The following is a 25,231-nucleotide window of genomic DNA, read 5'->3' as shown; positions in this document are numbered from 1 at the left end:
CCAACAGCTCTACCTTATATGTAAATATAGCATGGAAACACATAACAGATAAGATGATTATTCCTCCATATTACAATCACACGGAGAAGAAAGAGATAGTTCCATTAAGTTACAAAGTAATAATGGACCCCAACATCATCCCTGGAGAAACACAGAGCTCTCTTCTGTAGCCATCTTGCCAAGAGATTAGACTGACAGTTTTTAATCACACCTTGGGTGATGCCATCAAGAACCAAGCAGGTACAACACAGAACAATCATGATCTTTTAAAACAGTGTGCAGACACTGTCCAAGACAAACTACCTTGTATTGTCGAAGGCTTTCATGGCTGGAATCACTAGGTTCTTGTGGGTTTTTTCGGGCTATAGAGCCATGTTCTAGAGATATGCATGATAACTGTGGCATTCCCCCTTGTCTGCTGGCATAACGAGGATATCCGGATCTGAATTCAGTTCTCTGATGGCTTGTCTTTCCTTCCTAGTAATGTTACTGGAGGGAAGTTTTGCCTTTTTCAGGATCCTTGCTGTTTCTGCTCATACTTCTTCTGCTTCCTCCTCGGGGAGGCGATAAATTGCTGATTCAACATTGGCAATGATGTTTTCTACTGGGATCCTGGTGGCGGTTACAGCAAAGTTTCCTCCTTTCGCTAGTATGGATACTTGGTCTTCAGAGAGTTGTCTGTCTGTCAGGTTGATGATGGTCCGTGATGTATCCAGTTCTGGTTTCGGCTGTTGCTTTTGGCGTTTGTGGAATTTTTGTTTTTGTCTGTTGGTGTGGACAGCCATGTTTTTCTCCATTTTCCTGTAAGTGAGGTTGTCTATTTTGTCCCAGTCCTGGGAATTCATCTAGAACATGGCTCTATAGCCCGAAAAAACCCACAAGAACCTACAAACTACCTTGCCCAAGAGGCTTACCAACTTCATTACAAAACACAAGACTACATGAAGAGGCCAACTGACCTATTTTACAAATGCAGTGGTTCCCGACCTTTGGGCCTCCAGGTGTTTTGAACTTCAACTCCCAGAAATCCCAGCTACCTTGCCAGCTGTTAGGAATTGTGGGAGCTGAAGTCCAAAACACACAGAGACCCAAGTTTGGGAACCACTGAAATCAATTAATGAGAAAACAAAACTCCCATTTCTAAACAGCCTGTCAAATTTCACAGATGTGTTCAAATTCCATAAGAAATAAAACTATATCTTAACACACTGTCTCATATGCTTTCAGATAGTTAAACATAGACACACTTTGTTTCATGACGAAAATAATTAAAAATATCAGGCTATGTTCACAGAAAAAAACCCAACCCTGAAATCCAAAACTTTCTCACACTTCTGGTCCCTAGCGTTCCAAATAAATGATATTCAACTTGTACTCTAAAAAAGAGTGAAGTAATTAGTAAATACCTGAGCGAGCAATGCCACTGTCTCTGTCTTCATTCTGCCCCCTGCTAGGCATGTCAACAGGTGTGCTGTGAGCTAAATTTTTAAAAAAATCCTAAAGATTAAATTGCAGTACTGTTTATCATGTGTCTTCAAAACCCAAATACCACCTCCCCCCCCAAACCCCCCCCCCCCCCCAATAAAGCATTAAGCAAAGAAATAGTCGCAATAATATTGAATGATATTCCCATAACAGTATAATATTATTTTGAAATATCCCATAGTGGCTAAGAAAACACAATGGGATATTTAAAAACATTACACTTGTACCTTAAAACTGTCAGCAAATGACAAGCAAAAAGCTGCACTTTGGCAATGTATTATTTGGCTTGCTTCTAGATAGATAGAATGTGAATGCAAAAAATACCTCACTTCCCACCATTCCCATCAGTTATTCACTTGTTCAAGTTCTTAGAGGAAACCATGTAACAATTCTTTCTAACATTCCTCAAAAAGTAGCAAATTACAAGGTTGGTTTAGCCTGACCTTCTAATCTAAACAAACTACATTATGATGTTCTGCAACGAATTGTATCCTCCTGAATTTGTTCCCACATTAAGGAAGTAAGAATCCATTTTCTCAAATGGTGTTCCTCTCAATTAGGGAAATTCAGGGCAAGAACCCAAAGACCCACAGTTCACAATGAATGTATTTTTTGGGTTTAGACATGTTATATATGTAGAATAACAACTGGAATGAGCTGGTGGGAACAACTAGAACCACAAAACAATGGACTGAGTTTTTTTATATATTTGTTAACCTCCGAGCAGGCAGATGAAAAAAATAGACACCAAATGCCTCAGTCTGTCCACATTGAGAACTCTAATGTATAGCAGGTATAAGAAATGTCTCATGACTATAGGAGGGATTTGGGTTCAGAATAAAGGATACTCTGCAAGTCAGAACAGATAATGTACCATGTCATACATATTATGCATGACATGGAACATTTTTAATATTTGTCAGATCTCCAGGTTTGAAAGAAAACCAACACACAAATGCAACAGATTTGTTGGGACAATTTTGTCCCAGATGTTTTTTATTAATAAAAATGACTGTACTCCTCTTATAACTCATTAATATAACCAAGTCATAAAATGCCAAAATGTAGATCTAGCTCTATGTGAAGTCTACAACAAAACATGTGACCGGGGCGGTGGAAATATACTGTTTGCCTCCCTGAGGGTTAAACAAAAGATAAACAAAAAACCAGTGTTCTAAAGTTAGGTTAAATCTAAAAAGTAAAAAGGTTAAATTGACTTAAAAGAGTATCTGAACTTGTACTCCTGCTCAGTCTCTTTCAAATCACAAAAACTCTCAGCACAGAATGAACATAGTAATACTGAAAGAGATCAGATTTTACAGACTTTGCATTTTCAACAGAACTCGTATCTTTACCACTTTTTTTCTCCTGTGGTGAACGGAAGAAAACAAATTTCTACTTGAAATTTGTTAAAGCCTATTTCTGCAGTCTTTTACCTGAAAAACTCAGTCTGATTTTAATTAGTTGGTTAAAGTCATCAGGTTGGAACACTGACTAATATCATTGCAAACACGGATACCCCATGGTTATCATGTTCTGGTCAACAGTAATTAAAGATGCTCTAATGCTTCTGTAAAAGGGTTTAAAGTGGAAGAACATCTTAGTTTTTTAAAAGTAAAGTCCTGAGCACTTCTGAGAAGTTTAGTGGATATATTTGGGTATATATATCCAAATATATGAAGCTTTGGTTTTCCTTTTCTAGCATGTAGACCAAAACAATCCTTCCATGGTCAGAAAATACAAGAGAGCTTCTAGGTGCAACAAATTGTATAGTGATAATGCCCACAGGTGGTAATATTCATTTTCAAATGGGTTCCACTTCAACTAACAATGCTAGTCAAAGAAGTAATTCTAAATCATATAGTAAAAAAATTGGAAGATATCACAAAATCCAATGCAATTCCCTGTCACACAGGAACACAATAGTAACATTCAGAATAGGTCAAGCCAATATTAAGAAGATGAATGCATTTTATTAGTACATGCATGATTTATCACCCGTGTAATATTTCTTTGATCAAACTATATTTTAACCCATTTCCCAAATTCATCCTTTCAATTAACGACAGACTAGTTGAAAATGCTGGGGTGGAGTGAGGGTGGAGGAATGACTTCCTGGAAAGTGAAAGAATAAAACCATATTCCCAGCATAATTACATATAAGTAACAGAACACAAAATTAACACTAGGCAAGATTAGCCTGGAAAAATAACTCCTCTCGAAACTGGAAAGGGCAACCTCATTCCCAAGGACGTAAAACTACTAATAGCAATAACACATTGTGAGGGATATTGCAAGGAAGGGGTATACAGGTAATGTAGTTCAATATTTGCAAAAGCTGGCACCCTCCCAGACAGCTTGGAGATGATGTTAGACGACAACTTGCAGAATGTCCCAGTCAACATGGCCATATTGCCTGGGGGATTCTGACAGCTTTGATGTAAAAAAGTAGTATTTCCAATCTCTGGTACAATTTTTAAATAAAATTATAAAATCAATATCAGTATCAGCCCATTCCGCTTAGAGAGCAGTCACTGATCCCACACTAAGAAAACACACAAGAAGCCAAACAAGTGCATAGGAGCACATCACAAGGTGACTGGCATTCCACACAAACCTGCAAAAAAGGAAGCACTCCGGATGAGCCGGAGGGACCCCCCTTCAGGCACACCGTGCAGCAGTTTGTTGCTACACAGCTGTAATGCACCTAAAGATAGCAATGTGAAAAATACACAAGACAAACGTCAGATTGAAAACAGACAAATGAAATACTAGGGTACATGACAAAACACATCCGTAAACATACTAGGTAAATGCCCTTACCTAAACTACCTCCGTTCCGACAGGGGCCCAAACTGTTTGGAATGTTCATTCTTTCTTGATTGATGCATTCAAAACTACCTTGCAAGCTTAGAAAGAAAACATCCAAAATAGTCATCAAGGGACAATCAAAAATTCGACTGAAATTGAGTTATCTTCATTGAATATCCAAAATTATTTCTAGTTTACAGATGGTATTACTCAGTATTAATAATTATAACACAGAACTGTCTGAACTATTTTAAAGTAAAAATCTAATCCACAGCATCAGTTTTTCTGTGTGAATTTATAATCATGCATTATCTCTATTTACTAATAAATTCTATCTGAGTGATCCATTCATAGATGCAATAAGAGGCAGAACTAATCTTTCTCCCTCTTCTTGTGAATGTAGTTCATTCCAAAAACACACCAGGGTTTTACTCTTTTTTCTTTTTCTTTTGGAAGAAAAAATGGTGTAGAAAATCTATAATTCAATATGGATTTCTACTGAAATTATATCACTTATACTACAAAGTGGAGCTCCCGGTGGTGCAGTTGGTTAAACCACTAGGCTGCTTAACTTGCTGACCAAAAGGTTGGCAGTGCTCCATGCAGTCATACTGGCCACATGACCTTGGAGGCGTCCATGGACAACGCAGGCTCTTTGGCTTAGAAATGGAGATGAGCACCACCCCCTAGAGTTGGACACAACTAGACTGATGTCAAGGGCAGTGGTTCTCAACCTGTGGGTCCCCAGGCGTTTTGGCCTACAACTCCCAGAAATCCCAGACAGTTTACCAGCTGTTAGGATTTCTGGGAGTCGAAGGCCAAAACATCTGGGGATCCACAGGTTGAGAACCACTGGTCAAGGGGAAACCTTTACCTTTATACTACAAAGGAATTGTTTTACAATGAGGTAGTTATTTGGTAAACAGTGCATGCTGATTCACATGTGTGAAACTAAACATGAGAGAAATAAGCAAAAGTATCCAGGATGAAAGGAAGACAGAGCTGAAGTGTGGGGAATTTCTTTCAATGTTCAGGCATAAGAACCCACTCATTTAGGTTTCTTCAAGGAACAGTTGCTAAAGCCTAGGCCATCATGACTTGCTTCAAGAGCAATGCATGTCTCCCTTGTGATCACTGTCAGTATTCAACAGACTGTCCAGTGAAATCCTATTACAAAACAGTACTATTTTAACACAGGCTGCCAAGAGAACAGAAGGCGCAGGAACAGAATGCATAACTCGTTTTTCCTGTCTGATTACTAAATCTCTAGGATAAGTGTGTGGCACCTATTTTTTTTATTCTCAAGGAAGGATCTTGCCTTTGCCCCAAATTCTCTTTACAATCCTATGAGATAGGTCAGGTTGAGAGACAGTCAAAGTCATGGTTTGCTTCATAGTTTTGTGGATTTGAACTTGGGTCTTCACATATCTAATCCAGCACTCTAAGCACTGCACTATTAAATGTGTATCTTTCTTCCCACTATTACAGTAGTCTTCAAGTCAGTTGCAACAGAAAACATTCCCATGGCCACATTCAATAAAATAGGAAAAGGCAAAATCAGGAGAGAATGCTTCTGGAACATGGCCATACAGCCCAAAAAACTTACAGAAATCAATATAGTTCATAATTAATATAATGCAGTCATACACAATTTATATAAAGCTATAAACACAAAATGAAATAAAGCAGAATTACTTTATTCCAACAACAAAAAGTGTTCACCGACACTCATGTTTCACCCACCTGCCCAATCTAGAATGAGCACCATAAACTCCCAGCAGATGTTTTTTCTTGGTTTCTTAATGTCAGGGAGCAAAATAAGTATTTTGTCTGCTACCAAGATAATGTTAATGTGAAGTACTCCATAACCTTAAACCAACTGAAGGAATTGCTACTGCTAAAAGTATCCTCTGGCCCTCAATGAACCTCCCTTGAAGCAAGCATAAGCAAAAATGTTTTAGATGGCAATCTCAATATTCAGACAAATGAACCTGAGCTATTTGTTGTTATACGCCTTCAAGTCATTTCAAATTCATAGTCAACCTATGGCAACCTGTCACGGGTTCTCTGCAAGTTTTGCTCATAGAGAATTCTTTTGTGACAAGAGAGCTGATTTCCTCAGCTTCACCCACAAGATTTCCATGGCAGATTGGGAATTTAACCCCTGGTCTCCAGATAGCACTACACTACTCTGAGCCATCCAAAGCAAAGTTCATATTTTGGATCAGCAGTTCTCAAACGTTTTCAGCCACTGAGCCCTTTTTTTTGAAGCAAAAGCTTCTCTTGGAGCCACAAGAAATTTTATATATTACATATAATGTATATATACCAGGTATGGGCAAACCTTTTGACCGATGGAGAGTATTTGTGTGAACTAATTGAAAAAAAATGAACAAGTTCCTATGTACACAGCACACATTTTGTCTGTAGTGTCAAAAAAGGGAAGAAAGAAAGAACAACACAATATTTAAAATGAAGAACAATGTAACCACCATAAACTTAGCAGTATTTCAGTGGAAGACCCCAGGTGCCATTCAGACCAACCCCCTTCTGACATGCAGGAAAAGCAGAATCAAAGCACCCCAACAGATGGACATCTAGCCTTTGTAGTAGTAGTAGTAGTAGTAGTAGCAGTAGTAATAGGAGCAACCCCAGGGGCCATCCAGTCCAACCCCCTTCTGCCATGCAAGAAAAGCATAATCACAGCATCCCCTGAGTGATGGGAGGAAAGGGAAGCAAGGGAGGAAAGGGAAGCAAGGGAGGTGGGGGAAGAAGGCTTTTGAGGGTGAGGGGGCTGAGGGAAAAAGGCTTTTGGAGGAATAGAGGAGGGATAAAGGGGAGGAGCATGAAAGAGGAGGGAAAGCATGGAGATTGGGAGGAGGAGGAAACTGCAGAGCCTCTCGGTATGCTTCATGGAGTTTCAAGAGCTCCGTAGAGCACACTTTGAGAACCTTGTTTTGGATCATCAAAAAACAGAAACATTATAATTGCATTTATTTAACTTATTTATATCCCACTTCCTTTCCCCAAAATTTTACACAAAGCTATTGTTAAAATGTAATTAAGCTATCAATAAGGTGAAAACTGTTTAGAGAACACTTTAAAAAGGCACATGTAGTGTCTTAAAAAAAAGAAAAAAGATTCCTTGGAAAGCAAACAGTTCTCTGGAATAAAAAGGCCACAAAGAGGGAGGCAGTCTAGTCTACCTAAGAAGGGAGTTCCAGGGCCTGGAAGCAATCAGCAGGAAGATCTTCTCCTTTTTGGACACAAGGCAAGTGGGACTAAAGGGAGGACCTCCTCTAAAGACCTCAAATATAAGGCAGGCTCATATGGAATTCTGCCCAGAAACAAATCAGTAAACCGAAATAGCTGGGTCCTTGTGCACCTTTAAACCATTAATATATGTTCTCTAAAGAAAGGATGGGAAGCATGTTTCAGTAAGAAGGAAACAAAACTTAATCAGAATGCAAAGAGGACCTACCTATTTGTGCTTCCACTGAAGCTTCCTACTCTGGCAGAAAACACTTTACTCATCATGAGCTGTGGGGGAGAGCTGAAAGGATAAACAGTGTTACTGGCAACTCAGAAGTTCTAACAGCAATTCCACACTGTGCAAGGATAACAAGCTTACCGTATATAGTGAATTTTCAATGTAGAGCCTTTGTAACTCATTGCTACTGAACCAAACATCATCTCTCCCAACATATTGACATCAGATGCTGGTCTGGTGTACTACAAGTAAGAAAGGAAAAAATACCACTGTAATTGTACAAGATTTACTATATTCGGTTTCTAATGTCGCTCAACCATGCCATACCTTGAATTCTAGACAAAGCATAAACAGAAACAAAAATAAAAGATAGCTTGAGGGTGTTACTTCTTGACTATAGCTCCCAGAAGTCAGCCAGTGGCCATGCTGGCAGAAGAATTCTGAAAGCTGCAATCCACTTAAAGTAGCATTTTAAAGCTCTGTGAAAACAGTAGTCGACTCCCTCACTGGTAAGAAGCTATGCTTAATCTGCACACAACAAGTAGTATACATTAACCCCATGGACAAGTTGACCTAGTTTTTTTAATTAAAAGACTGGAAAAAGGAGATGTACTGAATGAAAATGAACTTCATATTGATCTCCGCCAGATAGCAGCCACTGTGAAAACGAAGCAATTTCTTTTTCTAGGCAGATACTTGATAGCAGTATTTAAGTAGAGAATGCAAAAATGCAGTAAGAGATGGGATCTCAGTACAGAAGCTATTTTTCAGTTTATGTGATCTAAATATGCACAGAGATTTCAGCTGCCAAGTTACCTGATACTTTGGAATGTCTTCCTTGATAGTGTGTCTGCTGTCCATTGAAGAGTTATGGAAAGTTGTACTGGATCCCCTGCATTCTTGGCAGCATTTGCCACATGGCTTCCCAGAAGCATCCTACCAGATTAAAGAAATGACAAAGCAGAATCTCCATCATTTCTTGGCCCTTGCATATTTCTACTAAAAGCTGTACTACTATGCATCCCGATATGTGATGACAACCAAAGGTTCTATGACACTTTGAAAACAAAGACATTTATTAAAGAATCAGTTTTAATTTACTATAGTCCACATAATAAATTACACTTTTATCTGTATCTTATTAAAAACAGGGCAAATGATATATGATTTACAGACATGTTAACAAAGCATCTGATAAAGAATTTCCTTTTAAAAGTCTTTCCATGTCCATCTAGCCTCCCTTTTTTCTTGCCTTCTGTCTAGCTGGATTTTTTTAACAGAATCAACAATGAGAAAAGAGGGAGAGCTATAGAAACACAGTTATTTCGATGCTATTTCTGCCCCAGGTACCACATTCTCAGTTAAAGAAGTAATGCCTAGAGCACATCTGCCTTGTTAATTAATTAATTAGTTCTCATTGACTGCACTCTCCTCAAAGCAGCTAAGCTCTTTTGTTGCAAACAAATTCCCACGTCTATGGACTAAACCATGTTTAGATATGGTTTCCTTTTACAAGATCTTGGACTTTTGGCTTGTTGACTAATTGCTTCTTTTAATCACTATATGTATGTGTATGCATTTATCTCTGGTGTTTGTCTAGCTGTTCAAGTCACATGCCTGGCTTTTTTTCACGTGGCAGTGCAATATAGGCATTTTAGTTTTAGTCTGGACATCTCTGTGAGTTCTCAGTTAAGAAATGAATGGCACAAAATGTACCTCGTTCAAAACACTAGACAGCCTAAGCGAAAATGCCATTTTGATTCAACACACATGTCTGATATAGAGGACATGTATGATATAGTGTAGGGATTCCTAAACTTTTGCACTCATGACCCCTTTCCACATGAGAACCTTTATGTGACCCCAGATATATTGTTATACAAAATAGGTATACAATTAAACAACTGGCATTTGCAAGGCTTGCTAAACAGGCTGATTTTCCTTTTTACAAAGTGCAGCTGAAGCGTGTTCTGCAGAGTCTACTGTAAACACTTTACAAGAGGTTCATGTAAATGTCTAAAACAGCCACTAGGTAAGACCTCACAATCTCTGAGGATGCCTGCCATAGATGCAGGCAAAATGTCAGAAAAGAATGCTTCTAGAACATGGCCATAGAGCCCGAAAAACCTACAACAACCCAGTGATTCCAGCTATGGAAGCCTTCGACAATACATTTAGCCACTAGGTAACATTAAGAAAAACATTTTTGGAAGTCCAACATCAAATTATTTAGAGTTGGGACCCGAAGTTTAAGAAGCCCTGATTATAGAGGATATCATTAATAATTACAGCTCTGAGCTTGGAAACATCACTTTTTTCAAATCTCAACCCATTCAGTAATGAGGCCGTTTTTCTGAACGACAATAAAAAGACATAGTGTCAATTTGTTTTTGTCTGAATATTTTTTTTGCAAAGAAGTATTCTTTGCCCAACTCCCTTTCCCTTAACCTTAAGAAAAAACCTCCCATAAAGCACATCGACTCTTTCACGTTTTACTACCAATCTACATTCTATTTTTGGAGATACAGCTTTTATGAAAGGGCTACTTCTCTAATCCCCAATGTGACTGTCACTAGGGAAAAAGTAAAAAATGCTAGTTATCATGTGCTTAACACAAGCTGCTGACAAGGAAGAAGTGTGGTAGGGAAAACCTTGTTACAGCTTTTTATTCTAGACTACCCACTGGAAAAAGCTATAACAGAAACTATTAGTAATGACATATGATTAATCTCGCTTTTACCTAAGCCTAGAAGAAGTGCATTTTGGGATAACTTCCAGAATAATTTTGCTTGCCCTCCACAAAACTAACTTTTCCTGCCTCTGGCTCTTGCATGCAAGGAGCTGGGCTCAGCTTCTGAATAAACATGACTGTTGGGAGATGGACCAAGATCACCCAGTGGATTTCCATGGTCAGTTGGGAATTTGAACTTTGGTTATAAACCAATGCTCAAACCACTACATCACACTGATTCTCATTATTATTTCATGGTTACAGCCATAACAGGAATGGGTAGCTGTTGGGGGATATGGGGACACACCCCCCCTCCTCAGACCCTTGGAAAGCCACAGCCCTTGCTCTACCTCCCTGCACAAAATGCCATTTTTATCTCCAAGTACTCTCTAGAAGGCATAGGCAACATTTTCTGCCCTAGATGCTTTTGGCTTAGGGGACGCCTTTTTACACCAAGAAAATGACTTGGAAGTCATTTCTAGAAAACTGTGGAGCAAAATTGACACTTAGTTTCAAAAACTGAAACTAAGGGTTCCTGGAAATCACAAAATTGGCATAAAGGGACACTTTTGGTCCACAGGCTGGACTTTGCCCTCCCCAGACTCATATTTTGCCTTTCTTTCAATAGCCCAACACAGCATGCATGGTTTTCTTTCTCTCCTCTATTCATTCTCACAAGAGCCGTATGAAGCATGTTAGACTAGCACTGCATGACAGGTCCAAGGACACCCAACAAGTTTCATAGTTTGGCAAATTTATTTATTTACTTTACTTGTATACCGCAGTTTCTCAGCCTAACAGGCGACTCAACGCGGTTTACAACAAAGGTACAACAGTCAACAATATACAATTTAAAACCATAAAAGCATAATACACAATATTGGCACAACAATAACAACCCAATGCATCTCATGACTAAAATCGTGATCCAGTTTCGTCGTCCATATTACCATTCCAAAGCTAGAACATAGTTCTCCAAATCCCAGTCCAACACTCTGTAACCCAATCATGGCAAACTTTGGCTCTCCAGGTATTTTGGACTTCGACTCATACAATTCCTAACACTCGGTAAGATGGCTGGGATTTCTGAGAGTTGAAGTCCAAAACACCTGGAGGGTCTACGTTTGCCCAAGCCTACTGTAACCAGTACATTGACACATAATTATCAAATGTTCTGTCTAAAAGTTTAAATAGCAACATAAAATATTAAAATATAAATGATTATAAAACATGTAGATCTTGTGGTTTAAAGAGAACATTTATAGTTTGATGAAAGACAAAAATATCCATACCTGAATCCCTGTCTCATCAGTCTTGTGGACTGCAGTGGAATCAAATAAGACCTGTCTGCCTCGCCTCTCACAATCTTGGTACACTATCAAGCGGATTTCATTTTGGTCAAACCCTGAACACGACCAGCTGTGAATTGTAAATGCAAGAAGGAATGAATTTTTCAGCTTTCTCTGTAAAGACAACAGTCAATTTATTCATTTAGATTTGTAGAAATTGTGTCATTCAAAAGACTATAAAGAGATTTATACAAAAGCTACCTGCTGTGGGGTCCCTTCCTAAGAACATTGTTACAAACATCCTTGACCCTCATGCACCTGGATAAAAAAATTGAACTGAGTGAGATATTTTCTGATCCCAATTTGAAATTCTGGTGTACCATTGGTCAGAGGTATGATTATGCTTGCATTTCCTGAACCCATTTCAAATCCTAAAGGTCCCCTTATCCTTCAATAGGGAACCCTCCCTTTTTTTTTTACAACTCTACAAGTGACAATGCTGTAGAATACATAGATTGTAAGTCTTGTTCTATGTAGAACCTATGACTGAACATGACTAAGATGCCCTGTTTTGCTGTAGTAGGTTAATCTGATTCATTATGTCAGAATCATTGCCAAGGAAACCCCTTGATAAATTTGCCTTAGGGTCACCATAACTTGAAAACTATAATGTTTGCACTTCAAACTCATTTTGCAGCAGCTGCAGTAATCTGTAGACAAAGGCGGAAAATGAGAAGAGAAAAGAGAAATTGGAACATTTTTAAAAGCAGCTGGAAAGGTAAAATGTCAGAGGATTAATTGGGACTGTCCCTGCCAAGTTGTAGTTTTTGGATGGCATGCACCAAAGAGGAAACGAGAAAGGAGACTCGAAGAATTAGTAGTTTCTCCTCTGCTAAGATACCCAAAGATGGATGCCTGCCAATGCAGTGGAGATAACTAGTTGATGCTATTTTCATAATTTGAAAACACTGTTTCCTTAAAAAAAAATCCCAAGCCTCTGTCAGCTAAGCATCTTCTTTTCATTATTATGTGATTTTATGCTTGTGATCAATATAATGCTTTTGGATAAGACAACACCAATTCAAAAAGTGTTGTCTTACCCACATTCTTCAAAAATACCCTAGCAAATATTTACAATATTGAGGGAACCTCTCTTAATGTCAAGCAGTGGGTAATTTTAGTTCCCCCCAAGAAATCATTCATTCTAGTTTGTGTAAACTAGTCTTCTAAGGCTCTTTTTAAAAAAATACTCAGGTTGATTTTTCATTTTTGAAAAAGACTTTATAAACTCTCAAGCACAACAGCAAATACTAACCTAATAAATCATGGTTCCTTATTCAGTTACATCCCCTCCCTAAAATGCACCTAATTCTATATACTTGTGTACACAACAACCTCATGTATAAGTCAAGGGCATAATTTTGCCACTGCCATTTTCCCACCCATGAATTCAAGAAGACTAGAAATATGTCACAACCAAGACAGTAGAAGGGATTGGTGCTTCTTTTAGGTTCTCCTGGAATGTACTAAGCTCTTGCCTTTTGTCCCTCTATTAAGATAAAACAACTGTTTTGTTTTGGTTTTGGTTTTTTAATAAGAGTTAAGATGTAGATCTTACATTGATCCATGGACAAGTCAACCCAATGTTTTGAATAAAATCTCTAGATTTATATAGGAGCATACAAAGCGATTAATTCATTCTTCGGTGGCAATAAGATTTATTAACACACTGAAATATGTGGGTAATATTTTGGATATCTGTTTGACTTTTACTTAATTATACTTTCTCTCAAACAAAAGTATTTTTAAATACAATGTATTTCCATTTAAATTGCTATTTTATTTTAACTGAATCTTCAAAACCGCATTGAGTCGCCTGTTAAGGGCTGAAAAATGCGGTATAAAAATGAAGCAAATAAATAAATAAATAAATAAATTTTATTCTTTTATTCACTAACAGGATATTCCTTTAAAAGACTTTAAAGAAAAAGAAAAAGAAAACCCAAACCTTTCAACCACACATTAAGGAGTTGCTAAATACTAACAGTTATAGTTAAGAGGATAACAGCCAGATTTTAATAACACCAACTGCATGATACTGTGTCATGCCTCTATTAATTTTCCTTATATTAATGCTCACTTGACAGACTGAATATCAGCTTTGGACTACCATTAAAGACTGATGAAAAGCAGGAGGCATTAGACGCAAACTCAACTTTTCAGATATAAATGTTTGTATCTAAGCAATAGTCATTTTAGATTAACATACATGAAGATCAATAATTTGTTAACATCTAGTAATACTTTCTGAAGTTGATAGCAATTATCAAGAGATTCCCTGGAATAGCAGTTTCAGCATTTAAAGAGTGACAACTCATTTCAAGGTTAATTTTTTTTCCCTGTTACATGTGTTCAAACATAAGATTCCTGTACCACACAATACAGATATTGGATTAAGCTTTCATACCTGCCTGATAGTTCTCCAGCAACTCTTTTGGAATGTCTGGCACCCTTTTCTGGCACAAGTGGTTTCCTTGCTTTATCCAATCTCGGCACTGAAAAGTCATTTACCAGTTTGGAAGCGGAAACATGGATTTTCCTTGCTTTCTCCTTTTTGTTTCCTGTACTGTTTGAAGCCTTCGGTGTACCTCCACACATTTTGAGCTCACTGGTGTCCCCCTCTCAGTCACACACACAATCACAGCTTCTTCAAAATAACTGATGTGTATGTAAAAATATCAAAAGAAATACTGAGTTGCGATAAGCAAAACTATTGGCCATCAGCCTTCTCACTAGGAGGATCAGCAGCCCCAACCTGGACAGCATTCAGTTGCTTTGCTCCATATAAAACAGTAGGTCCTAACTCCTCCTGATTGCAAATATTCACTATCTATAGAACTATTTATGGTATAGTATAAGTCTTATACTATACTATATAATTTAAAAAACTTAAACCAACAGCATAGCTTGTTTGTTTCAGTAATTCCGCCAACTTGCTGTCAGATGCAATAGCTAAAGAACTGTGAATATCTTGCTTCCTGGTATGCTTCTGTAGCTAACAATTATATGATCACAAGACCTAACCAGATGGCCTTGGATAGAGAGGTTGCTGCTTTCTCATCCACTCCTGAGTTGCAAACTTGTTTTAAAACCGGCTGCAACACCCTGTTAATAGTCTCATGTGAGCAAGTGTCATCTGACAGATCTTAGCAACCTTGTGTCTCCACACCAACTCTTCCAATGCAAACAGGAACCTGTCATCAATACCACAGGTTATCAGTAGGCAATGATTAACAAAAGACAAGGGGACCAGTACCCTCCTTCTAATGTCCCCCCTTAATATTACTACTATCATAAGCAATCTGTTAATTATCAGAAACAATTACTCGTATAGGAAAAAACCCTAATTGAAGAGGGCAACAGAATGCTGGTGAGTTTTTAAACTTTACCATAAATATAATCAGCATGTGAACCAATCTAAGCTTTAAAAAAGGAGTTTTTTTTCTTTTTGTCACCTCTTGCTCACAGATGATCATATAAAGATTTTTATAAGATGTGGGACATGTCAAGAGATTTGTTTCAGTGATCTTTACTACAGATTAGCAGCACATAAAATGGCTTAATCTTTTGTCTTGAGAATGACATCTTGCCCCCCCCCCCAAAAAAAACCCAACAAAACCATCTAGCAGTATTAAGTGGGTTAAACCAAGGGCTAATAACTGTATGAACACAGTTGGTTCACAACATTTCTGCTACATGAGGTAAATAAGAGCTCCCTTCTTATTTTATACCTGAAATGGGGCACTGATATCCCATTTCAGGTATAAAAATTGACCAGTATGTATGCATGTATATGTCTTCAAGTCGCCTTTCAACTTTCAGTGACCCTATGCATTTCAGAGAAGCAGATGCATTCTATAGTGAAATCAGGACAGAATCCTTTACTATCTCTGAGAACAGACAGGTAAGCTTAGGGGCTTCAGAGAAGATCATGTGAAGCATATACATTCAGAACCTGTCAGGAGGCTGGATCACTCTACCTAAAGGTTGAGTCTGCTCTGTGTTGAAAGATCAGTGAGTGAAGAATGATGAATTTCTGGGCCCTTCCACACAGCCCTATATCCCAGAATATCAAAACGGAAAATCCCACAATATCTGCTTTGAACTGGGTTATCTGAGTCCACACTGCCATATATTCCAGTTCAAAACAGATAATGTGGGGTTTTATTCAGATATGTGGAAGGGGCCCAAGTCTCCTCGCATAAATTCAACACTCACTCTGTTACAGATTTTGTTTCTACTCAACAGCAGCCTTTTTCTCAGTGCTTTTGGTTCCAAAGCAAGTCAGAGACAAGAGTCTCTCAAACCTAGACAGCTGGGATGTTTGCCAGTAAAATCAGTGAAGTCTGACAAGCCAAACTATTGGCTTGGCATTTGAGGATTTGATTAAAATGTTCTCTCTAGGAATCTCTAGGGGCCCTTCCACACAGTAATGTAACCCAGAATATCAAGGCAGAAAGTCCCACAGTATCTGCTTTGAACTGTGTTATCTGAGTTCACACTGCAATATCCTCCAGTTCAAAGCAGATATTGTGGGATTCTATTCAGCTGTGTGGAAGGGGCACAGGTCCTCTGGCAGATGTTGGCCACAAAAATATCCTGGAGAACCAGCAGATTCTCTCAGGTTACAAAAAGCCTTTTCTAATTTGTGATTTTTCACATGTGCTCCTAAACCCAGCAAATGTGGAGGGATGGCCTAGTTATTATCACTTTTCAGTTTGCTATTTTGACACCTTTTATGCAAAAAGGCACCACAGATGCTTCTCTGCCACATACACACTTTGTTCTATAATATCAACCATTTCTAGTAGTAGCAATTGTGTAACCATGGCAATGATAACAGCCTCCTCCAATCTACTGCCCTCCAAATGTTTTGGACTACAAGTCCCCAAATCCTCAGGCTAGCTATGCAAATGGCAGAACCGTAGGCAGTTGGGGGTATTTGGGATGTTCTGCTCAGCACTTTTGGAGGGCAACAGATTAGAGAAGTCGGCCTCAAAAGGACTAAAAGCAAATTTCACACTGAACAAACAGCAAGCAAATTGGCATACCTTTGGTTAATCCACCTGTTCAACTGCAATGCAGTGTTATCAGTTTCTCATAAAGCCTGTTTTGAAAGTCACATGTGATAAGAGCATGTGATTTGCATAGCCCCACTCTGGTTTCTTTTCATGGAGTTAGTTACCCAATAAATATTCAGGTGGCAAAACCCCTGATAACATTTTCACAGAAAAAGAGCACCCGGAAAAGTTATTTTGTTGTGGCAATGCCTCCCAGAACCCTTCTGCCAACAGTCAGGGCTATGCTGAGTGTTAGATTATGGGAAATGTAATCCAAAGTAGCAATGCTTCCAAACTGTGGAAAAATAATCTAAAGTACAGAAAATGGGTAGTCATGCAACAATTGGGAACAGAACTGCTATACATGGTTCCGAAGTATTTAGCTAGGGTAGTTAAAGTGGTGTCAACCTGGTGTAAAGGTACCGTAAGACTTTTTATGCTGCCTGAAGTAAAACTGTAAAAGTACCCATGCTCACATATACACAAACACATACCCTAATCAAATCTAGAGATCAGCACCCAAAAATGGTCAAGTTATTTTGGCACCTGAGGAGGAAAATTTCCCTTGTCCTGGAAATGAATATACAAAGGTAATAAATCAATGAACTAATGATTTGCTCCCCTTTTATGATAGCCACAATTTGTTGTTTGAGGGGGCCCTCTTGCTTTGCCAATAGCTTGTGCAACGTTCTTTACGTGTAGCTGGAAACAATACACTATACATAACTATATCTAAATAAACATGCCTATGGTAACTCCATAAATAAAAAGTTATTTGCTAAACAAATTTGTTATGAGATTAATTCTATTAAAACAGGAAAATAGATTGAATAATAAGTAAGTGTGTATTGCTTTTATTTTGGTGTCCACCACAGTTTTAGGATTCTCTCATCTGGAAGAGGGAGCAGCTTCAAAATTCCAGACATTCTACACAACTAGACATAGGCCACTGAACTTCAGCAAAGTGGCTATGGTATGTACGCTCCGATCACGCCATAGTTATTATATATACAGTCATAATTATATATAATTTAGAAATCCCATTCAATCTACTTTTGCCTAATCTATTGTACTGCTGATGCTATTGAAGAAATTGTGTTATCCTCCTTTGTTGCTCCTAAATTCTCCTAAATTTTCTACCTAAAATCTTTGAATTCCTCTCATCTTCAAAAATGGGGGAGAGGAGACACAACTGAGCAAGAGTGACCTAACAAACCATGAACCTTCCACCCACAAATAGTTCACAATTATGTCCAAACCTAGCACTCTGATTTGGTTCCTCCTCAAGAGGCCGGTGTTTTGCTTGGATGTCACAATAAGCAAACTACTGATTGAATGCTTGTGGTTTGTTTAGCCCTTCCATTTGCAATAGGAATGGTGGGGCATGCTGTCTTATTCAAAATAACTCAGAACTTTCAAGAATTCTGAGTTATCATGGGAGGTCCAGCAAGGACATAACTAATCTTTCCCTTCATCAATGCAACGAAATAAAACTCAAACACACAATAAGAGATAGTACTCAACTTACAGCATCTTTGTCATAACATAAAATTGTTCACTAGTGCAAATGTCACTTTCTGAAACAGAGTATTAGGTTGTGCTTAGAGTAACATCATGTAACAGTCTTCTTTTTTTTCCTTCAGAGGATGCTTCTTTCACATGGCACTGGTTCCAGATGGATTTGGTCAAGTTCCAAGAACACAGAGCTCAGCAGAAATGCTGCCAGGACATTTCCAGCTGAAAGCTCTTTGCCAAACACAGAAAGTTGGCTGTTTCTTGCTATGCTTACTTTTATCTTCCCACTCATGCCCTGCCTAAGTGACAATATGTGGTGTGTTTTTTTAACATCTGAAAAATTACTCTCTCATCGTAAATTATGGTAATTTCAGATCTGGCCCTTAATGTGGGCTGATAACAACCATCTGATCTCTCCTGGAAGAGGAAGGTCAACTTCATCTTCCAGACCACACCTGAGACTAGTATACTGATTCTGAGTTTGTATTGCCTAATCAGTGCAGCATCTTTCATATTGTTGCTCATGAAGGAACATACATAGAATCATAGAGTTAGAAGAGACTACATGGGCCATCCAGTCCAATCCACTGCCACGCAGGAAAGCACAATAAAAATATCCCAACAGATATCCAGCGTCTGCTTAAACATTTCCAAGAAAGGAGCTTCCACCACACTGAGGCAGAGAGTTCCACTTTTGAACAGCTTGTACAGTCAGGAAGCTCTTTACTAATGTTCCGATGGAATCTCCTTTCCTGTAATTTGAACCCATTGCTCCAAGTCCTAGTTTCCATGGCAGCAGAAAACAAGCCTTCTCCCTCTTCCTTATGACACCCTTTCACAAATTTATACATGGCTTGTTGGAAATAGCAACCTTCTACAAGCCTCCTATACTAGTTATTTGTTATGTATATAATTCAGATTGCTTACAATATTGTATATGTGTATATTGGTATGCTGATTTCCCTTAACTCTATGTTGTTTGAGGCCGTGTGAGGAACTGCATACCATGTGATCAGATCTGGACTATTTTTATTTATTTATTTATTTATTTATTTATTATTTAAACTTATATGCCGCCACTTCCCTGGGGCTCGGAGCGGCTTACAAGAATAGCTAAAATCTAACAAAATTTAAAAGCAATTAAAAACAATTTAAAAACAACACTATCAAACATTAAAAGCCTGTCGAAACAGGTATGTCTTACATGTCCTGCGGAAAGCTGGTAAGTCCCACAAGGCACAGACTTCAGGTGGCAGAGCATTCCAGAGTGATGGTGCCACTGCTGTGAAGGCTCTGCGTCTGGTTGCTGTTAGATGCAAGGTCTTGACACTGGGGGCTTCCAATAGATCTTGGTCCTCAGAACGGAGGGATCTCTGGGGTTGGTAGGGGGTGAGGCGGTCCCTCAGATACATCGGCCCCAGACCATGCAAGGCCTTAAAGGTGAGTACCATCACTTTGAAAGTGATCAATTGGTAACCAATGTAGCTGTAGTAAGATTGGGCTTATGTGGCATCTCATCGGAATTCCCGCAAGAAGCCAAGCAGCTGCATTTTGTACCAACTTGAGCTTCCAGATCACCAACAGAGGAAGTCCAATGTAGAGGGCGTTACAATAGTCCAGTTTTGAGATGACCGTGGCCTGGAACACCGGAGCTAGGTTGTCTCTGGACAGGTAGGGGGCCAGCCGTCTAGCCTGCCGCAGATGAAAGAAGGTGGTTCTGCTAACGGCGGAGACCTAGGCCTCCATCGTCATCAGAGGGTCCAAAAGGACTCCCAGACTCTTTACCAATGATGACGGGCGTAGTGCCTCGCCATCCAGGGTAGGCAGCTGGATGTCGACCCAGCCATAGGATCTCCGTCTTTGCTTGATTCACCCTCAACCTGCTGGCACGCAACCATCCAGTAACGGCCTCGAGGCACTGATGGAAACAATCGGGTACAGAGTCCGGTCGGCCTTCCATCTTCGGCGTACTGATGACACTCAAGCCCAAAACCTCGAATCAGCTGAGCAAGTGGTCGCATATAGATGTTAAATAACAGAGGGGAGAGAATTGCCCCCTGAGGAACCCCACAAGATAGAGGGGACCTCTCAGAGACCAGGCTTCCCCTCTCCACTCGCTGTTCACGGTTGTGAAGAAAGGACAGCCAGTTTAAAGCTGTTCCCCTGACTCCAGCAACAGCAAGGCGGTGGGTCAAAAGATTGTGGTCGACTGTGTCAAATGCTGCTGTGAGATCCAATAACACAAGCAGCGCTGACCCGCCCTGGTCAAGCTGGCATCGAAGGTGATCCGTGATGGAGACCAGCACAGTCTCTGTCCCATGCCCCGCACGGAAGCCGGACTGGAAGGGATCTAGTCCGGCTGTGTCGTCTAGGAATTGCTGCAACTGCTCCGCTGCTGCCCTCTCAATCACCTTGCCCAGGAACGAGAGATTCGAAACTGGGCGGTAACTGGAGGGAACCGAAGGATCTAAATCTGGTTTCTTCAGCAGGGGAGAGACCACCGCCTCTTTTAAACCCTCTGGAAAAACTCCTTGCTCAAGGGAGCTGTTTATAATCTTCAACAGAGGGTCGCGTAATCAGACTGAGACTCCATTTTAGAAGTATTATATTGTATTTTCAATGTTTAGAGTGTAATCTTTCAGATTGATTGGGTTCTGTATTGTATGCAACAGAGATGAGACTGCAACATAATGCCTTAGAGAACTTACTGTTTAAACTTTCAACTGATAAGCAACTGATGAATACATGAAGCTTGTAAATAAATCAACTATGTTACTTTTAACGAAGACTACTTATCTTTGTTTCTTGAGAACATGATTTTAGAAATAATATGTTTTAAGGCAGAGTATATGCTTTTGAGAAACTGAAATAACACTTCCTAATATCTGCTTTATATTTTGTGCATTGGCATAATCTTTGGTCCTAACAGTTCAGAGAGTAACCAGATATATTAGTCTAACAACTGAGAAACCTAAATTGCCTTGCATGAATGCTAGTGGATATATATACCACTAAAGAGAAACTTCACTCAAGTTTTTAGTTCGTCTCAGGAAGATCATACTTTAAAAAAAGGTTATGATCATTCCAAATGGTGTGTATGCCAATTAATCTTCAAAAGGTCATGCTTTCAAAAGATTATGTAGAGTCCGGTTTTCCATAAATTGTAAAATGTGTATATCTCTTTCACTGTGCTCAGGTTAATAGGCTCATACACAGATGGTTCCACCCAACTCCACACAATGCTCAGATGCACATGTTTTCATGAAAGCAGAAAATAGGAAAAATGGCAGAGTCCAACATACCAACCCTCATTTTACAAACAGGTTTGTAATATTAAAAACACGGTTGATCAGTGTTTCCATACCCGCTAGCAATGAATGCTCGGAAATCCTGTCTCAGATGAGACATGATAAATTACTGCCAAAAATGACTTCAGCTCTATTGTTTCTTAGAACCATTGGTTAATGTATATGAGAGCGCTAATAACGCTAATATCAACAACTGATAAAGATTAAACAGTTTGACACTTGTCACAAGAGAAAGAGTCCTCTTTAATATTTTGCTATGTTACAATAAATACGTTTTGATTTGAACTTATTAACATAATGTTAGTTTTAATCATCCTTTATATGAAAAGTGGTGCTACATTCCAGAAGCAAAACATCTAAACAGGTTCAGCACAAGACTGTCAATGGTAGGAAAATTGTTTTTAATATTGTTCTGCAAATACTTACATAAGACTTAGCAAAGGAATTCTTGATATGCGATAATAGGTAGGTTCGAAAACAGCTCTTGTGATTCTGCCTGTGCAAGATGGGTGACCTCTTGCGAAAGTAAATATTTGAATTAGGTTTCACTTTCCTCACACAATGTTCTCTGCTACTTTGATTGATTGAAATAAATACCCATATTTACTCAAGTCTAATGTGCACCTCAACTGTTAAAACCCTGAAACTAAAAACAAAAGTATCTGCTGCAAAATGTAATACGCGGTGGTGAAAAGAGTGCACTTTGTAATTTGACCCCCAAAAATGTGCATTACTGTTGCTGCCTGCTTAGAATTCCTTTATTATAAACAACTGTATTAGAACACCCAAGTTTCCAGAAATGGAAAAGAAAACATTGGGATGCATCTTTAATCCACTTTAATTGCCTTGATTCAATGCAATCCTGTGGGTTGTAGTTTCACAAGGTTTTGAACCTTCTCTGTCAAAGAATGCTGTTGCCGCACCAAACTACAAATCCTAGAACTGCACAGCATTGAGCCCTGGCCATTTAATTAGACTGCAGGGGTTCTCAACCTGGGGTCCCCAGATGTTTTTAGCCTTCAACTCACAGAAATCCTAACAGCTGGTAAACTGGCTGGGATTTCTGGGAGTTGTAGGCCAAAAACATCTGGGGACCCCAGGTTGAGAACCACTGAATTAGAGATTAAGTCCTTCAAAGAGAAGCTCTAAGTGCAGCTCCTGAAGCAGCCTTCCCTTTTGCTTTGGCTTAGTACAAAGCTTACTGTACGCCACAAATGGAATGAGCATCCCAATTCTGGCAAGAAATGTGAGAATTCAAGTAAATATGGCAACTTTACAATTTCAAGATTCAAAGTGTCTCATTAAAAAATCTTTCTGTACCATCTTGTGTGGTGTAGGTAGAAATATAGATACATAAAAGAATGTAAATTTGTCACTGCATTTTTCCATTCGCTTAAAAAGGAGGGCATTTTTTTGGCTTTTTGTGTATGAAAAGGGGGCGGTAGGTCAAATAAGTTTGGAAACCTCTAGTCTAGAGAGACTGGTGTGGTTTCGGCCCATCTCAAAGCCAATATGGCACCACAATGGATTTATGCTCTGGGACTAGTCTAAAGCATAAATGCTCTGGGACAGGCTCTAGCTTGAAAACGTGGTTGTTCCAGTGTGCCTTTCCAGAATAAGGAAACTCCTAGCATTATGTCCCAATGCACTTTATTAGAGATCCATGATATCTGCAAGCCCATTCCCCTCTAAATACCCCACCTTGTCATGCCCAGCATTTTTAAATTTTAATTTTAATTATTACATTTGGCCTGGCCATTATTTTTTAATTGCGTTATTGGATGTTGTTAATGTATTGCTATTCTTTGCTATTGCTTTGTTTTTTTGAGTTATTGTGTTGTTGTTGTTGTTGTTGTTGTATTGTTATATTTAGGCTCGGCCTCTCGTAAGCCGCATCGAGTCCTTCGGGAGATGGTAGCGGGGTACAAATAAAGGATTATTATTATTATTATTATTATTATTATTATTATTATTAGCTGCTAGTATAGACTCACTCTGTCTCTTGAGATATAACATGAATATATAACATGGCATAGCCATGGCCTCTCTCAGCATAGATACAACAATATGATGCAATGAAAGACTGCCTCAAGATATTTACAGATAAAACTACACAAAAGTCACACATTGTATCAGTTATCACACATTATATCTGTAACAAAGCTGTTAAAGCAAGCACGTGAACTACACCTCACTTATATACAATTTAAAAGGAAGCTATGTTTGGGAAATCTAACAGGATGCAATGAGCATGAGCCACCTCTGACAACTAGAGGAAACAGTATAACCTGCTTATATAAGCAAGTTTCTTCTTAAAACACCCCATCTGCAGGCTTTTTCTTTTCAAAAGATGGAGAATGTAAGAGCACCCAACATCAAAGGTAAAGCTTCTGAGGGACCGTCCAGACAACCCTATATCCCAGAATATCAAGGCAGAAAATCCCACAATATCTGCTTTGAAATGGGTTATCTGAGTCCACACTGAGATAATGTGGGATTTTCTGCCTTGATATTCTGGGATATAGGGCTGTGTGGAAGGGCCCTCAGTGCCCTTTCTCTTAGAATTGCTAGCTTGCCAACAACTGTTTCCAGCCAGCTCAGAGCACTCCCACATTTAATGTACAATTCTGCAATCCTCCTTCACCAAACACAAAATTTTATGACTCGGTCCAAACAGCATAATATTCCCATTGCAGTCTTCTCATGTTTAACCACTGCTTTTTCTTTCCTTTTTCTCAGCAGGAAAAAACACATTAAGGAATAGTACAGGTGTATAATGTCTTTTTATTGGCAATAATAGGATCCCCCTCTGTTTGGAAGTACACAGCCTGAGCACAAAGCCTTCAGTAACTTTGAAGCCTCCACGGTTCCTGCAAATACCTTTCTTGGTACCTCCCTGGTTTGTTTCTTGATAGACTATAAAATGTCAGCTGAAGAGATCTCTTTATTTCCAAATGAATACACTCAAGTGCTCAGGAAAACCTAAAACAGTTTTCCTATAAATTATTTGGAAGTTAAAGTTGATAAATTCCAAACATTGTAGACAAAATCTACTTAGAATGAGAACTCTGAAAAAGTGTAACTTGTAGTTCTCACATTCTAAGCAAGCAAAAGAAATACTGAGCTTGGACCGATAAGATGCTAAAGTACTTTAAAATCTAAGTGTAAAAGCATACCTTATTACTTGCTCTTCCAGGAGTATTTACCTAATATATACTTCCAATTTTTACAACTAAAGTTTTATTGTCCAATTTGCCAAAAGAAACAGAGTTCTTTTTAACTACTTTTATCTGAATGGTACAAGGATTAGTTAGGGTGATACAAAGCCAGTCTTCTTTTGTCTACTTTGTTGCCACTTTAACATCTACAACAGAGCATGCAGTAAAACATGCATGAGCCAGTGGTATTTTTTACTTCTATTATTTAGGTGCAAAAAATACTGAAGATGCAGACTGAAGCCAGGACATCAGAAGACGTTTACT

At 38.8% G+C, this 25,231-nt stretch overlaps 1 protein-coding gene across 6 annotated transcripts in view; it reads right to left on the bottom strand.

The window, feature by feature from the left end:
- FNIP2 (folliculin interacting protein 2) overlaps positions 1-25,231 on the bottom strand; it is a 61,206-nt gene that overhangs the window by 23,680 nt on the left and 12,295 nt on the right. For 2 of the 6 annotated variants that reach the window (XM_060778776.2, XM_060778774.2), the window contains exons 2-8: positions 11,810-11,936; positions 8,603-8,722; positions 7,928-8,028; positions 7,778-7,849; positions 4,309-4,394; positions 4,103-4,192; positions 1,407-1,478 (exon numbers count right to left, since the gene is read on the bottom strand). In XM_060778776.2, coding sequence (XP_060634759.2) covers positions 1,407-1,478; positions 4,103-4,192; positions 4,309-4,394; positions 7,778-7,849; positions 7,928-8,028; positions 8,603-8,722; positions 11,810-11,936 — 668 coding nt within the window. Of the gene's footprint in view, positions 1-1,406; positions 1,479-4,102; positions 4,193-4,308; positions 4,395-7,777; positions 7,850-7,927; positions 8,029-8,602; positions 8,723-11,809; positions 11,937-14,273; positions 14,821-25,231 lie in introns of those variants that run through there. The other 4 variants (XM_060778778.2, XM_060778773.2, XM_060778777.2 and 1 more) reach the window with 4 other exon arrangements.

The sequence above is a fragment of the Anolis sagrei genome, chromosome 5 (assembly GCF_037176765.1).
Source record: "Anolis sagrei isolate rAnoSag1 chromosome 5, rAnoSag1.mat, whole genome shotgun sequence".
Taxonomy (NCBI): Eukaryota; Metazoa; Chordata; class Lepidosauria; order Squamata; family Dactyloidae; genus Anolis; species Anolis sagrei.
Note: the sequence above shows the minus strand (reverse complement) of the source record. Positions and strands in the feature narration are given on the sequence as shown.